General features: G+C 30.6%; 2 protein-coding genes across 45 annotated transcripts in view; one reads left to right on the forward strand and one right to left on the reverse strand.

The window, feature by feature from the left end:
• The window catches only part of rap1gap2a (RAP1 GTPase activating protein 2a), a 161,441-nt gene extending 149,906 nt beyond the window's left edge, over positions 1-11,535 (forward strand). For 13 of the 44 annotated variants that reach the window (XM_087283092.1, XM_087283096.1, XM_087283097.1 and 10 more), the window contains 7 exons: positions 94-209; positions 1,340-1,435; positions 1,588-1,711; positions 2,088-2,217; positions 3,938-4,042; positions 4,183-4,221; positions 5,850-9,958. In XM_087283092.1, the coding sequence (XP_087139218.1) occupies positions 94-209; positions 1,340-1,435; positions 1,588-1,711; positions 2,088-2,217; positions 3,938-4,042; positions 4,183-4,221; positions 5,850-5,974 (735 nt within the window). In that variant the 3' untranslated portion in view covers positions 5,975-9,958. Of the gene's footprint in view, positions 1-93; positions 210-1,339; positions 1,436-1,587; positions 1,712-2,087; positions 2,218-3,937; positions 4,043-4,182; positions 4,222-5,849 lie in introns of all 44 variants that reach the window. The other 31 variants (XM_087283127.1, XM_087283116.1, XM_087283120.1 and 28 more) reach the window with 5 other exon arrangements.
• Positions 10,303-15,648, reverse strand: si:dkey-52l18.4. Its single transcript, NM_001386225.1, has 5 exons — positions 15,313-15,648; positions 13,518-13,853; positions 12,652-12,807; positions 12,017-12,045; positions 10,303-11,926 (listed from the first exon to the last, which is right to left on the reverse strand). The coding sequence occupies exons 1-5, from the start codon at positions 15,368-15,370 to the stop codon at positions 11,825-11,827; spliced, it is 681 nt and encodes a 226-aa protein (NP_001373154.1). The 5' UTR covers positions 15,371-15,648; the 3' UTR covers positions 10,303-11,824.
• Between the last annotated feature and the right edge of the window lie 2,099 nt (positions 15,649-17,747).

A 17,747-nucleotide genomic window follows, 5' to 3' on the forward strand; every position in this document is an offset into this window, starting at 1 on the left:
GTCCCAGGTAAAACAGATCATCTGGTCACACTGTATTTATTGTTATAATAACAGGGATTCAATATTGAAGTTTATTTTGTTTGTGTTTGTCAGCCTCCAGTTCTGTCTGCGAAGTCTCCATTGAAGAGTCCAGTAAAACGGCGCTCGGGGCTGTTTCCCAGACTGCACTCCAGCACAGAAAGTCCAACTGAGAAACATCCCACTCGCAGGTAAAACAATAACACTCAAATGTATATGTGAAAATAACACTCATCAAAGGTGAGTAAAAATCAGCGTAGGCAAGCACATGAAACAGTGTTAAGACCACTGTGTAAAGCTTTTTTTATTCTTAGGTCTGAAAAATACTGTTCATCTCAGTATATAAATAAAATATACAATTTATTATTATTGGTATTATTTATAGTAGTAGTAATATACTACCACTTCTACTACTAATATAAACAATAATAATAATTTATATAACACTACTAATAATAATAATAATAATATCCTGATTTATCAGGGGTCGCCACAACAGAATGAACCGTTGACTATTCTGGTATATGTTTTACCTAGCAGATAACCATCCAGCTGCAACCCTACTGGAAAAAATACTAATAATAAAAATAGAGTAGTAATAATAATTATAAAATGTATGTATTGTTATTTGTTATAAATTAAAAATCAGTAAAATATTACTGTAAAACAGTTGGACTATAAAATGTTTATTAATAATATTAATAATAATAATGAATTTTGTTATTATTTTAATTGTTTATTGTTATTTGTTATAAAATAAAAATCAATAAAATTTCACTGTAAAACTGTTAGACTATAAAATATTTGTATTAATAGTATTATTATTATTATTAATAATAATAATAATACTTATTATTAATATTATTTTGTGTATTGTTATCAATTTAAAATCAATAAAATATCACTGTAAAACAGTTGGACTATACATTTTTTTAATAATAATATCAATAATTATTATTATTATTTTATTTATTGTTATTTGTTATTATAAAATAAAAATCTATAAAATATCACTGTGAAACAGTTGGACTATACATTTTTTATTAATAATATTAATAATAATAATAATAATAATAGTTATTATTATAATTATTATTACTATGATTATTGTTGATATCAGTACATTAGCATCCTTGTATTCTCAGAGTATGCATGTTGTTATGTGTTGATGTTAAATACAGGATCAAAAGTTGCTGATTATTCCAGAAATATACTATTGAAGTTTTTGTTTTTCACAGCATATTTTTTTTTATTTTTCATGTGTTTTATCCTTACAGTGTGTGTTTGTTTGCTCTAAACAAACTGCTCTATCTTTGTCTAGTGACCAAAAAACAGAAGTGTTCCCTGCGTCACAGGAAGTGAGGTCAGAGACATCGTCCAATCCGAGCTCTCCTGAAATCTGCCCAAACAAAGAAAGGTGGGTTCCCGATTCCCAGGTGCAGTGAGGGGGTTTTCTGGCATTTGATGATAATATCATAATGTTGTCCAGCTCCTCGTCTTCAGTAGAGTATGTGCAAGGCTCTTGATGTGTCATGTGTTCTCTGTTCATCATGTTGTTTTGTCCTACAGGCCGTTTGTGAAGCTGAAAGAGTGCAGCGGCAGAGCCAATATCTCCATCTCCAGATCCTCCTCCAGCACCAGCAGCTTCAGCAGCACCGCAGGAGAAGGAGACGCTCTGGAGGAACTTGAGATGGTGACAAGCACATACACACACACACATTGACACAAATACACACATAAATACATGCACACACGCAAATACACACATGCACACACAATATGCACAAAAACACTCACCCATAAACACGTTTAATTACACAGAAACACAAAAACAGGCCCACATGCACATACACACATCCACACACAATATGCTCGAATACACTCACCCATAAACACATACACACAAATATACACACAAATATACACATATATAATGTGTAATAAATCTATCATGACATTTTTAGATAGATGAACACCTGCTAGTCAACCTAATAATATCCAGAGAGAGTTGGAGGACAGTCTGCAGTGTGTGTGTGAGAGTTTTACTCATGTTGTGTTGTGTCTTGTAGATCAGTCACCCGTCCACGGCTTCATCTGTCTATTGTCCATCTCTTAGCGTGGAGAGCCAGAGCTCTGGGACGCCACTGATCATGTGCCGCAGCCCCACAGGTGAAATACATGCTAACAACAACAACAACAGTAAGCAGATGCAAAACCACAGCCATACGCATGCTTGTTAAACATGTCACATCAAAATCATTTAGCCTGTAGGCAAGAGGCAGCAGCTGGAATATTCAGACTTGGAATGTGGTGTATGCAATATGCATAGTTTTGGTTAAGAGATATGCATAAACAATGATACATTTACAAGCTTACACATGAATATAATTTGTCACTGTAATTAAAAAAATAGTCTTTTTATTAGATGGAAAGAACAAACCTGAGGTCAAAATGCTTTAACCATCTAACATGCAGAAAAAAGAAATTGACCTTTTTTTTGGTTCAGTTGTGTTCTCATGTTTCACAAATTTAAAGTTTTTAGTTTTAATGATGACCTGTGCACAAAAGTTGTGCCGTAAAATACCTAGGTTCACTTAAAAATATATAAATATATCTTATTTAAATACAAAATGTATTAACTTTATCTAGTTAGCATGAAAATTATCATATCATGAGCTGAGTGGTGGGGGTTTGGGGGGGGGCATTCTTTTTCTAGAGTGTTGTTTTATCATTGTTATGAAATAAACTTTAACTAAATAGTCTATTTAATTGTATTATTGATGCTAATATTAGTAGTATTCAATAGTATTGATATTCATTATTACTATTAATAATGTCTTGTTAAGGTCTGTCTTGTTAAATGCCCAGCAACTTTATGTGACTATTTTCAATTTCCTAAGGTTCCTTTTACATCATCGATGTTGTGATGTAACTAAAATATAATCAGTTAAACAGACTTCAGCATTCAATTAGTTGTTGAGGTGTAAATAAAGAGATGAAAATGAGCAGCAGCTGAGAGCAGGAACTTCATTGAAAAAACTGTGGTAAAATAAATTTCCATATTTTAATGATATGGAGTGGAACAATGGAATTAAATTTAGTGATTCCTGCTTGATCTGAGACCCACTTTATGTCACATATCTATCAGGATGTGAAGATCACTGATTTCTAAAGAAATCAGATCTTAAACATGACAGTTCACTGGAAATTATAAATATAAAATGTCCCTGTGCATAAATACCCCAATCATCAAGATTTGGATCATTTTTCATTATTGAAATATGTATGAGGTAAAATAAGGTAATAATGTTCAAAGTGCACACTGGAATAAGTTGAAATACTGAAATGCAAATAAATAAGAGCTGAAAAGAAAAAGAACATCAAAGATTCAAATAAAAGTGGTGAACCACATAAAGTAAAAATATCATCTTATAAACTACTGCATGTCATCGGTTAAAGCTGTAGATTACAAACAAAACCACAAAATGAGCATTTTCAAAGTTAATATGAAAGGTCAATAAATGTTAGCTTTAAAAACCGCAAACTAAAACAAGTTAAAGATTTAAAAAGATTGAAATATACTGGAACTAAGTGGAATATAAAAACTGAAGAAAAAAAAACATTAATCAAAGAACAGTTTAGGCTTTAAACAATTTAAACACAAGAAAACAACTCAAATGGAAAGAAAATATTAATAAAATTAGAAAGAAATATTTTTCTAAAAGTCTAAAACTGAAAAACAGATCAAAGCAAAAATAAATATTAAGAAATAAATGAAAGAATATTCTACTACATTATATAGTTGTAAATAAGGGTGACATCTACACAATTGTGCATAAACAGAAGTATACTTGCACTTTAAAACAGCAATGAAAAAAAAGAACCGTCTTTTTTTTAATCTTCTTCTTCTTTTCTTCAGATGGGAAAAGCAAAACTTCACCGAGGTCAAACTTGAAATTCCGCTTCGACAAACTGAGTCACTCCACAGTAAGTGTCGTGTCCTCAGAAAACCTTCAGAGCAGCGGTGTGTATGAGTTTTTTTTATACATATACTGGCTTCAGAGTCCATTGTTTTATGACAGATCAAATTATCTGATTGTCTCTGTTAATAAAGTGAATAATGAGATGTCAATTTATTCATGTAAGTGTTCCTCTTTCTTTCAGGGTCATTAGGTCTGACAGAAAACACTGCTGGGACTAAAGGTACTTTACCTTTTACCGTAAACTTAAATCTTTAATATAGGGATGAACAGACATTTTTGGAAATAGTACTTTATTAATACTTTTGATACTGATAAAACACACATAAACTCGCATAAAAATATACAATTTTATTTTATAATTTTATATTTATATTTATTAAAATAAAATAAAAATACTTTTGGGCAGAAATGTGTACAGTATATGTTAATAATATAGAGACTTTTTCTCCTTGCTGAAACATCTACAAACTAATATATAAAAATAAATACAAAAAACAACTGATTATTCAGTTTAACCAAATATTTATTGTTAACTAAAACTACAACAATTAAAACAATTTTTGGTATTTAAAAATAAAATGATACCTCTTACAATTTGCAAACCAGAAGTGTTATTTTGGTTACCAAGTTGATATGTGATTTCTTAAACTATAGCCAAAAATATTTTATTGAAACAAAAGTAGTAAGAATAGATACTAATAAATAATAATAATAGAAATTCTAAATTAAAAAGCACAAAGGTTTTTAAATAAATTTGAATAAAATATTAGAAAAATAATATTAAGTAATAAAATAATATTCAAGTCATTTTTATTTCTATTGCGCAATTTTACACAATACTAGATTGTGTAAATGCAGCTTAACATATTAGTTCTAGTAAAAAGGAACAGTATCAGTCCAGTTTTCAGAGTTGAAGTTCAGTTCAGTGTGGTTTAGTTTTCACAGCTAAAAGTCCAAACACTAAAGAGCAAATCCATCGATGTGCAGCTCCACAAGTCCCAAACCAAGCAAGCCAGTGGCGACAGAGGAACGAAACTTTACCAATTTATGAAGTAAAGGAAATTTTTTTTTTATATTGGATGAAAACAACCTTGAAAAAATGAGAAAAACAAATAAATTGAAAGCTGAAATTAATTGTAGGAAATGTACTAAAGTTGAAAAAAATAAAACACAAAATGGAAAAAAATAAAACCAAAATCATAAAATAAACAAATCTATAAATTAAATAATGAGATGACAAAATAAAAATTACGAGACATAAATTATAATTGTTGTCTTGGAAGTTAGCCGAAATAAATTGAAGTAGTTGCAATGAAAAAATATGAAAATAGAATAAATAAATTAAAAGCATTTTTAATGAAAAAATCTGCAACAGAATTCATAAAGGCAGCAACACCAAAGCTCAAAAAGATCTCTTTTTACATTTTTTTTTATTTAAATATATAAATAAAAAATATTTAAATGTATTAACTTGAAAAAAGTTTTTACAAAGCATATGACGTTTCGACCACACCGTCCGGCTCTTCATCAGATGCATTTTTTTTTCAATTAAAAAATCAGCTAAATGATTAATGAAAAATGTTTTATTGGAAACTAATTCAAATAAAATGTAACCACATACACAAGAATACTACTATAGTATAATAGTAAAAATAATACATAAATGAAACAATTTCCATTTAATATATAATTTCTGCATGATATTTGTTACCAGTTAAAAAAGAAATTAAGTCGAATATGAATCATTGCCTTATTAAACTACATATTTCTATATATCCTATTTCTCTGAATCTATGTGCTGCAAAAAAAACGAACATTTACAAAGTGTGTCTGTTTTTGTCTTTCTAGGCAGTGACTTTGAATGGATTTTTATAGATTGGAAGAAAAAGGGACCATTTTCTCAAGCCAATGCAACAGTTACGACTGTTCAACATAATACACAACTCAACACTATGTTAAAAACTCAAAAGTAAAGAGTTTAGGGCACGAAAACACCAGTCTTAGTAGAAAAAGCAACAACTGTCTCTGTTTTTTCCAGCATTTTAAATGTAGTGTTGACAACTCTCTTTGCCTATAGCTGCGAATGAATGCTTTCTAGACAGACGCTCAATATTAACACAATACTTGAAGAGGACAAGTCATTAAATGTTACAGAAGCGAACTGAAGTAGAGATTACGGGTCATTCGAAGGAGTCTTGTAACGTTGCCCGTCAATGCTAAGCCTTAAAATACTGTACACGATAGAAAGATGGATTCAGATTTTTCGGAGTGATGTAAAAAAGAAAAAGCTTTCCTGAGGGCAACCAAAGAGAAAGATTACCCGGGTTTATTTGTGGTAAACTATGAGATCGAATGGATGGTGAAAACACACTTTGTTGATTGCTCATTTCGTCGTACATTTAGTTCTTGACATATTTGTTCAACACTGATTTGGCAGCTGCTGTTGACTGTATTGAGGCGGCAATTAACTAACAAAATATTATTTACAGATAACAGCTCTGTAAATTAAAATAGTTATACAATTTATACTTTGAGTGAAATGTCATTTTTGTTTAAATCTGTGAGCTTAAAATGAAAATATTGTCTTTTTTGGATAAAATAACAAGTGTTATTTTCAGACATATTTATATTCATTTTTTCGAAAACATAAAATCAATATTTCAACTTCAGAAAATTAAAATGAATATCAAATAGCCTCAAATTTAAATAAAAAAATCTACATGACAGTATTTTATTTGAAATATGGAGGAAATGTTATTGACATTTCAATTATCAGTAGTTGAACAAACACAAATGAACATTTTAATCAAAACACATACCTATGGAGCCAAATCAGTCTAAAAAATTACATTTACAAAATACACATACATTTCATACATCCACAGCAGTTCAAATTTACAAAATCCAATTCACAAATTCAAAAATACACAAATCCAATTCATAAATTTGAAATTGCGATTCCTAAATACACAACTCGTATTCGTAAGTTCAAAACATGATTTAAAAATACACATGTCCAATTCGTAAATTCAAAACATGATACACAAATACAATTTGTTAATTCAAAACGCAATCCGTAAATATACAAATCCAATTTGTAAATTCAAAACATGATTCATAAATACACAAATCCAATTTGTAAATTCAAAAAATGATGTTAAAATACGCAAATCCATTTCGTAATTTTAAAACGTAATTCATAAATACATATCCAATTCGTAAATTTAAAACATGATTTAAAAATAAAAAAATCTAATTCACAAATTCAAAACGCGATTCGTAAATACACAAATCCAATTCAGAAATTCAAAACCCGATCTGTAAATACACAAATCCAATTTGTAAATTCAAAACGTGATTCGTAAATACACAGATCCAATCCGTAAAAACATCATTTAAAAATACACAAATCCAATTTGTAAAATCAAAATATGATTCGTAAATGCACAAAAATATTCATGATTTTTACTTTCGAATTCACAAATTGAGTGTTGAATTTATGAATTGTTTTGAAATTACAAATGAGATTTTGTAAATGTGAACTGTGCTATGCATCCGTGAATTTCATTTTGTAAATGTTATACTTTTGAGACTGATCTGGCTCCATACATACCTATTATTATTAAATCCAGAGAACCGATAATACTTTTCCAGAGCTGTATCGGTTAATTCTATCTCATAGAAGAAAGCACAGAAACATAAACGTTTTTTTTTCTTATTCGCTGATGTACACACAACTATTTACATTTTTTCTAAATTCTCCCCAAAGTATACTTTGATATTTATGTGTATTCTAGGGTTTGTGCAACATACATATATATTCATAGATGCCTGGTTAGCAGTTGTTTTATGAACTGCTATATATAACACTGTTATTATATAACCTTCATATATGTAAGAATATCTATATCTGAAACAGACTCAATGATTTTTCTAAACTAGCACAATGCCACAATTTGAAGGCATAGCTACATAGATATTATAGTGAATAAACAGATTTAATGTATGCATCTATGTATAAATATCTATGATGCACATAGAGCGTATGATGTACATTTTGACACAAACAGCCTCAGTTTCCACTGCATATATGGAAGAAGACTGGGGCCAAATGTCTTTAAACTAAGGGGGTGAATATTTTTTATTTAATTTTTTTGTATGCATAGACGCACAGTTTGACTGTATTGACAGCATTTTATATTGACTTTAATTTAAAAAATGCACTTAAAAACAAATCATTGCATAGACTGTATACTGTTAACTGTATAAATGAAATAGAAATTAATCCCTGTTATTCCATGATCTGTTGAAATGATTGATTCTGATTGGCTGTATGGTGTGCAGTAAAACCGTTTGGTGCACAGGTAGTTCCAATCAGTTTTGATCACAGTTCTAATTAATTATATGCGCTTCCTCAAAAGTTAGTAGTAACCATAGCAACTCAGTGACAGTTGCCGGAACCTTCATTCCTCTGTGTGATCTTGAGGACACTGACATGTGCTTCACTGGGGAGCTAATAGGGATCAACCAAACTAACGCATGTAACTATGAGCTATTAGATATGCCCGTGTCATTTACACATACACACATGATTTCTCTCTTGTACTCTCTCTGACTGTCAGTGACTGATTTTAAGCGAGGAGATTTAACATGTTGTAAAAAAATATATATTTTACAAAGCTTTAACTTGACTAAAGATTGGCAAGTGACTACGGAATAATATTTTATGACTGCTTCATGTTTGAGGGATCTTTGCTTCTGTGCCATATACTTCAAAATACTGAATACACAGCGATCCTTTGATAATCTCTTATTTAAAATTACAAAATGACATTATTTTGCCTAAAATAACAAGTGAAGAGTTCAGAGTCATAAGCCGCTAAACGCTACTTCCGCCAAAAATGAGAAAATGTCATTGAGTGAATGCTTTAGGCACGTAGAACATGTTCAACAAATAGATTTGCTTCTAATCATCTAAATTGCAGCGTCAGCGCATTCAGAAATAATAGTTTGTTACGCCACTTGCTTTTGACAGCAAAAGCCGATATATCCCGAGAACCAATCAGAAGGCGCGAATTGAATCAGATGCTTTCAATGTAGCAGCGTGCTGATAGTTTGAGTTTGATGAACTTGATGAGCCTGTCCAACTGTCAGTAAATGGCAAATAAAAGAGTTTAAATATGGTGAGAATGAATGAATGACAGCTTCTAAAATTGTCTGAGAGACATCCCCTTTTTGCCCAGTTAGCCTACCTTGTGTTTTATTTGCTAATTTAAGCTATTTTTTGAAAGATAAATACAATGTATAAAACTTTACACTATTTATATTACTTCATAATACCGATAAATCTGATAAGCTTTGTATGTTAATGGACAATCTTCCAAGCTTAGCTTGCAAAGTTTAAGTTGCTCTTCTTGCTTTAAATTTAAATCCCAATTATCAGAAATGACAATATATTAAGATTTGATTATTGCCAGTTCTAATCTTACTGATTAATGCACTTACTTGACAGATTTCATTTATTCATTTTCATTCATTTTTTCCCTGGTTTATCAGGGTTACTACAGCGAAATGAACCGCCACTTTCTTGACATATTTATGTATTTTAGATTGTTTGTGTAATGTGTTTTATTTCTTTCATTCACTTTTGTTTTTGGCTTAGTCCCTTTATTAATCTGGGGTCACCACAGCGGAATGAACCGCAACCCATCTCTGGGAAACTAATATGTTTAATGTTTGGTAAAATAATTTGTAATTGCATCTTTAGTGATTTTCAGCTAATAACACTGTCTTGTCCCTATAGGTGGATTAAGAGGTTTTTGCAAAAAAAAAAAAAAAAAAGCAGAAGTGGATTTAGCTGGTTTTGATGCAAAAGATAATGTACCTTGTTAAAAACCAAAGAATTGTCTACTGCGAAATTTTTGAAAAAAAAAAAAAAAAAAAAAGGTATTTTATAACCTTATCATCACATTTAATGATTTAATGAAGCTTCTAAACATAATTATAGGAGCCTGACAGAAAATGCTCATTTATAAGAAAAGAGGTCTGCTGGATTTACAGGGTTTTGCATATGAACTCTTCAAGTGTTATTTTTAGACATATTTACATTCATTTTAGGGAATATGATACCAATATTTAAACTTCAGAATATTAAAATTAATATGGAATAACCCTGATTTTCAATAAAAAAAAAAAAATCTACATGACAGTATTTTATTTGAAATATAGAGGAAATGTTATCAGACCTTTATAGGATAAAACTAATATTTAATTTTTATTCAAACCCTAAAAATCAATATTTAGGGTCTACATCTGCAAATAAATGCTTAAAATGATAATACATTTATTTGACATTTTGAAGTCATCAGGAGTTTATAAAACACAAATGAACATTTTACACAAAACACAGAACTATTAATATCAAATCAAGACAACCGATATTTTTCCAGAGTTGCATCAGTTAATTAATATTTATTTAAAATGACAAAATTTAACTAGTCAAGATCGGTCATTTTTATGCCTTTTGTCATTGGATTGACAGCTGTGGTCACTTTATGACTAAATGCACGGATCCATTATACAGATACACATGCTGTGTCTTTCTTAGCTATTTACATTTGCTTTAGACATAAATGACTGCGTTTTAGGACAGTCATATATATATTGATAAAAATCTGTGTATCTAAGCCCAAAAAGACACAAAAGAGAGTGCAAACCAGTATTTCCACACTGGTATTTACTTTTTTTTAAATTTTATTTTATTTTTACATTTTTCCGTGCATGAATGCTTTAAAGTAACCTGTAACTTTATTGACGAAGCAGATGATAATTAAACAATTATTCAAGTTCTGAACTGTGAGACACTGGGCAAGTGTTAATAATAAAATCTGCATACTGTATATCCCTGCAGTGTGTCCCATATGCACATACAGTCTCAAATACAGCAACTTCATTGGCTGTTATGACTGTTGATGTGGCCAAACTGTGAGTATTGGCAAAATCTCATTTTGAATGTTTTGTTTAAAGAAATTTGGTCCAGTCTTCATCCATAGCTGTATAAAATACACAAGCCTCTTGCACATGTTGAATTTTCGTTGTGTGCATGCGTCGAGCTTCTGTGTTCGCGCATGCTATCAGAGCTAATGTACATGTAAACAAAGAAAGTATACTTTGGGCTTATATAACAATGGCTGGCAGAATCATTTCAAGAACGTTTGTGAAGGATATTTTACAGTACGTGTTATTTATTTCCAGTTGTGTGTGTCTCTACGCATTTCTTGTGAGTACTCAATGGTGAGGGCATTACCGAGCGACTTTAATATTGTACAATAGTGAGAACTTTGACATGAAATGTGTTCGCATATATGTTTGTACTGCCATAATTTATTGCTTTTCGAAACTGTCGATGTTCCGTAAACAGAGTCAAATGAAAAATAATTTAAAAGGTAATTTAAAAGATGATGTATATGTATATTTGGTTATGGCATGTGCCATTAAGAATTTATTATAAAAATAAAATGTATTTTGTGTCAAATTCCTGTCTGCTTTTGTAAACGATGAGTAAAAATTGTTTGGTTAAGATACGTCACAGTTTATTTCAAGTACAATCACACAACTTTATATACACAATACACACATCTTATATACAAATAAACAATTCCTTTAATTCATTCTTCATGACAGCGACATTAAATCAAAGTGTAACATTGCTAGCATCACAGTCTAACATTGTAACTATATGCATTTACCCCCATGCTTGCTTTAGAAGTGCAACAATCCTCAACAACATGTGAGAAAGAAATTCAAGATTGAAGTCTTTATGTTCAAGAGAAATGCACTGAAGAATAGACAACAGGCTCAGTTGCTGGTTCCAGACATTCATTCCGTCGTCTTGAATTACACACCGCAACTTCTGTATACACCAACTGCAGAAATAAACAGTTAAAAAATGTATAATGTGCATTCATTACAAAACAGTTTTTTTCCCAAAAAGCATATGATCTAAAAGCACTTACTTCATTTTTTGGGTTCACTCTTGCTGAAACTAGTAAAGGAAATGAATACTGATTTAAAAAAAAAACTGTATTTAAGCATGAGAATAAGTAAATAATGCACTTTTAGACATGTTTAAAACAATTTTATATACATTTACTGTCTATAAAAGCACTAGGTTTTACCCATTTGTCAGCAATTTAAAATATAAGGTTTTTGTATGATCACCTAATACTTATAATACTTAACACTAATATATTCTAATAAGTACAGTAGAAATAAGTAGGTTGTTTATTTATATATAAATATATCTGATAACCTGAACAATATTTCACCCATTTTGACATTTTAGTTTCACTAATATTATTAGAAATTATAGGGAAGACATGTATGGGGGTCTTCTTTGACTCATAAATGAATTAAAATGCATATACATTTTTGGCAATTTTAGGTAAATAAGTTCAGCTGAACAGAAAATAAGAATAAAAAATACTTCAAAAACATCAATTGATCATGATTACAAAATTCACTAAAGCACTGCAAAAATCAGAGACATTTTTATCTGACAAACATCATTAACTAATGGGAGACAGAACAGTATTGTTTAAATGCTGTATCTGACATGTGAGACCTTACAGAACAGAAAGTGGGCGCTTACAGGAAGTGCGGGTGTGAGGTGGGACAGGTGGAGGGGATGAACGAAGCCGGGTCAAACACCAAACCAATCCCACAACAACAAGAAAACACGCCAAGGAACCGAGACACAGCAGAACTCTATTAGTGGCACTTCTGCTTTCTGAAAAGTCTCCAGTTGCTGGAAAGAAATAAAGACTTGAAAGGGAACTGAATCAGTCAGTCATGCTGCGTGAGAATTATGCAGGGGTTGATAATGTGCTTAAAATGATATTGAGGTGTAAGTACAGGTACAGAGTGAAAACTGTAATCAATTGAAAGTGCAAGCATCAAGTCGAAAGTATACTTGAATTTAAGTACAAAAAAAAACGCATTTAAGTTGTACTCATGTATGTAAAAAAGTCATACACAAAATTTCATCATACTGAATCATCCTCTAATGAAAAGTCTACTTATTATCATAATAAATATGTCAAACAGATATATATACAAAGGTTTGGTTAGAGGAAATTGTAAAAAATGAAAATAAATGTACATTTTTTTGTAATTTTATGCAAAACAAAATCTCTAAAATCAACATTTTGATCTTAAATTTGGATGAAATGACATTTAGTTTGCTAAATACAACAAAACATATGTCAAACATATAACTATAAATTGCTAATCCAAATAAACTGATCATTTAATTATTATTAATCAGTATTGTTAATTTATTTAAGAATGGTGCGTAAAAATTTAGAATAAAATAAACTTGACCAAAAGTACAAGCTGTCAGTTACAATTGTAATTAAGTATAAAACTCCTAAAATAATAAGTACAGTACACAAAGTTAAGTATTTTACACACCTAGAATAATGTCAAACAAACATGAACACACATATAGTTATTTACCTGCAGTCACATTGACATATGTCACATGACCATTGCTACTGGTGCCAGCAGGCCAGGTAATCACGCATTTGTAAGCTCCAGCGTCTGATTGGTTGACGTTGTGAATATGGACCTTCAGATGTGTGCTGTTGACTGCTGAGCTGTAATCGGACAACTCGATTCTTTCGGAGGAAGTGAGGGGAATAAATCCTTGGCTCTGCATTTCCTGGAAAGCCCATCCTCCAGTCCAGTTGGCTTGGCCACAGTGCCTCACTTCACAGCTGAAGTGCAGTTCTTTGCCCTCAGCCACAAACACAGAAGCACGACTTGCGCGAACAGATGAACACAGCTCACATTCTGAAATCAGAAGAAAAAAAAAAGAGTTTTAAGTTAATAAAAAGCACCTGAAATACACAAAACAGGGCCCTTAAAGTGATACTTGCAGGACAAAAATGAACTCTTTTGTATTTGTGTACTTAACAATCCTAAAAAAGTAAGCATACATCAAGTTGTTATTTAAGAGAATACATATAAAAAGTCTACATCTATGCTAATATCAATGTACTAGTAGCATACTTATATGTGTACTATTTAAACACTACCTAGGACTAAATTGGGACAGTTTTTAGTGGACTAATGTGTACTTTCATTATAACAGTACAGTAGTACACTGTACACAACTAAGTTTATCATTTGAACTATTAAGTGAACGTTTAGGCATTCATATATTTTTACTAGTTACTTCGAGTTAATAAAGTACACTTGAAGTATACTTCACTACTATACTATATACTAAACTACTAGTGCTTCTAGCGGAGGGCAAATTAACTTGTATGTAAAGATACTTAAAGTTTAGTATCTTTACATTTTTTATGAGTTTAGCTACTTGAATATTACCTAAAAAGAAATGCTTTTATGAAGTTTTATGTGTATAACCTTAACAACACAAGTAGGCTATATTATGTACAGTTCAGGTATGTTTTATTTTGTGACTATAATGCAAGTAGTTATGCATAATGTTTTAATTAATGAGACATTAAATACTTCCCTGAAGAACAATTACCCATGTAGTGACTGTTTTTTATGTAGATTTGTACAGTTTTATTGGTAAATTTAGCTTACAGTAGCAAAATCGTGGTATTTTTCATCTTGTTTTAACTACAACAATATAATTTTTTGGCTTTATTTAGAAAAACCATGATTAACTTTTGTAAGGTTGGATAATTTTTTTCAACAAAAACAGCAATTTTATCAGTTTTGAGGTATTATCAATGCATACTAATAAGGTGATCAATTCTAGGTTTGTTTTATTTTTGTACGTTAGCTTCTGGAAGCTATTTCACCTCAAAACCTACTAACACTGAAAAATTATTCTGTCAGTATAAATAACGCACTGTGTATTTTCACGTATATTTTTATTAAAATGAAATAGTACATAAGTTTACTGTCTTATTTTTAGTTTAAGTGTACTAGTAGCACGCGTTCCTTCCTTTTTAAGGGCAGAAATGACAGATTATCACAGACCGGAAACGATAACGTTTACCATGAACGATTTTAGCAAGTAAAAGTTATGCTGGCTACATTTGTTTGCATGTGCAGGTTTTTCTTAAACACGGTGAAAAGGCGAATGTTTCTCCTCTCAACACTGTCACTGCAGGGGCTCAAACATCTTATTGCAGAAAACATAACTTAATCTTTGGAAAATGTTAAAGTTTACACTTTTAAGATTAACGTAATTTAGATTTGTGAAGGTAAATTGCTGTTTCAAAGAAAGTGCCGCTGCAGCTTTTAGGTATGAAGGTGAGACGTTGCTTACCTTTTACTATACACAGAAATGCCAGAAATGTGAAGGACCACCTGTAAACTTTTTTCATCCTTTATAGTTTTTCCATACTCGACTGTCCCCGTTGCCACTGGATATACGGAGATTTCCGTCAAGTCTCCTTACACCAACAACAGGTAACTTAATTCACTTGGAAACTTTCTTCGAAACTCTTTCCCGCTTGGTAAACACCCAGTTTCTCTGCTCATTATCTGAAACACATCTGGCACCTTCAGTCGTGTTGTAAACCTGCACTTGAGGAAGGAAACACCACGGCTTTAGGGAAAGTTTGAACATATCCTTCCTGTTGGAGAAGGAAATCATGCTGACACGCTTTTTACACTGTTAGACAAGTGTAATATGAATAAGGAATATGTAGATTTATTTATTTATTTTATTTTATCTAAAAGCACGTAAAATTTCCTGAAAATGAAACAAATAAATATATGTTAAAACACTAAGATACAAAAACAAAATAGCTAGACAATAAATATATATTTATTGTGTTTTTGCAATTGTAATATTATGTATTTATAACTGTTCATGTAAAAAAAAACAAAAAACTTGTGCTTTAAACTAGGGTCTGTGGGCCAAAGCCTTAACCTTTGATTTGGACTGCCATCCCATCTGAGAAGAGAGGTAAAAAGGAGTTGGTTTCGAGATTGTTTCGAATTTAATGTAACCCTTTGTTTATTATTAAAAGCTAACTGAAATTAAGCATTTTAATTAAATTGCATAAATTAATCAGATTTTGTTTAAATGTAAATACTGTTACCCGACAATGCAGAGATTTTGGTCAGCAAATCATGCCCAAGGCAGATTCTGCTTGACAAGTGTATTTAGCATTGAACTCCACTGTGTTATAAATGTGATTGTTTGTTTTATTGCAATAAGTTATAATTTAAAAAGCTATACTGCATTGGTTAATATGATTATGTAAGGGTGATTATGATTATGATATAAATAAGTAATATTTTCTCTTTATTTTGAAGTATTCTGAAATAATTTATGAAATTACCCATGGCAACTTTAAGGTATTATAGTTTGGTAAATTTACCTTCGGCCTATCCTAACTCTAGTGTGAGATGAAAATTCAATTTGAATATTATTTATATACTTGTATTCCTGATAAGATTTTTTTTTGGCTATATAAACTTAATTTATATAATAAATAAAAAATATAGAAATTTAATTGGTGTCTTCTAAAAATCATAGTAGAAATGTGTAATATAGTTATTACAATGAAAAACATGATTTGTTGGATTTACAATTTTTTTAAGATAAGTTCACTCAAGAATAAAATTTAAATTTTACTTACTCTCAAGTGGTTTTAAGCTTTTATACATTTTTTTATTCTGTTAAAACTCTAAAGAATATTTTGATGAACTTGTAGGAAAACAAATAATATGAAAGTCAATGGATAGCAGTTTCCAGCTTTCTTATGATATACCAAATAGCTTATGTTGTGTTCAGTAGAAGAAGGAAAGACAAACAGTTTTGGAACAAGTAAAGAGTGATTAAATAATGACAGAATTTTCTGTTTTGGGTGAAGTACACTTTAAATTAGATCAAATATTGTTTTCTCAGTGTAGCCACATGGTGGAGCTACTGGTCAGGGAGTTTGAGGTCAGTCAGCTGGGAATTCTGGCCTTATAACGGAGGCATAAAGGGGCATGTGCAGGCAATTACACAGCTGCTGGAGATGAAAGCCAAGCTTAAACAGAATCTGCTGCTGCTGCTCTGTTACTTCAAGATGAATGACGTTCACACTGTCTTTGTGCACTTGATAAATCTGCTTGAAATCTCACAGAAAAGGAGTCAAATTCATAACCAGGAGCCAAATGTTAAAAAATTTGTATAGGACCATATAAGTGGGAACTTTATAGATTTTGAAAGGGACGGTTCACTCAAAATTATTTTGACGTTTAATCTATATAACATACAAATATATATTTTGATACTACTAGTCCTTATTATTATTATTATTATTATTATTATTATTATTATTATTATTATTATTATTATTGTTGTTGTTGTTGTTGTTATTATTATTATTGTTATTGTTATTATTACTATTTTTACTATTATTTAGATAACAGTATCTTTTCCTTGAGGGACAGCAGTTAGTTAAACTGAGTCAGCAGATGTTAATGGTTACCAGATGTGTGGACGTCAATGTAGGCTTACAGTCAATTAAAAATCCATACAGTACATATTAAACAGATATTAGTCCCTGTTTGCTAGTAACTAGCATGCATTGTTATAAATATACTACTGACTATTAATTAGGTATCAATAAATTTCCAATACAATCTCAAAACAATTAGAAACTTTCTGATTTAGTGACTAATCATATGAATTGATAATATCTCATTTGTACATTTTAAGATGATTTGCTCATCCTCCAATGGTGGTTGAGTTTAAGGGTG

This window comes from Danio rerio, chromosome 15 (assembly GCF_052040795.2).
Source record: "Danio rerio strain M-AB ecotype USA chromosome 15, GRCz13ab, whole genome shotgun sequence".
Lineage (NCBI taxonomy): Eukaryota > Metazoa > Chordata > Actinopteri > Cypriniformes > Danionidae > Danio > Danio rerio.

What these genes read in the sequence shown, in the direction of transcription:
- si:dkey-52l18.4 (NM_001386225.1), bottom strand. Translation starts at nt 15,370, where the DNA reads ATGAAAAAAGTTTACAGGTGGTCCTTCACATTTCTGGCATTTCTGTGT. An exon ending in ATTTCTGTGTATAGTAAAAG is followed by an intron (nt 13,854 to 15,312) that starts GTAAGCAACGTC and finishes TTCTGATTTCAG; the next exon opens with AATGTGAGCTGTGTTCATCT. An exon ending in ACCTCACACCCGCACTTCCT is followed by an intron (nt 12,046 to 12,651) that starts GTAAGCGCCCAC and finishes TTCCTTTACTAG; the next exon opens with TTTCAGCAAGAGTGAACCCA.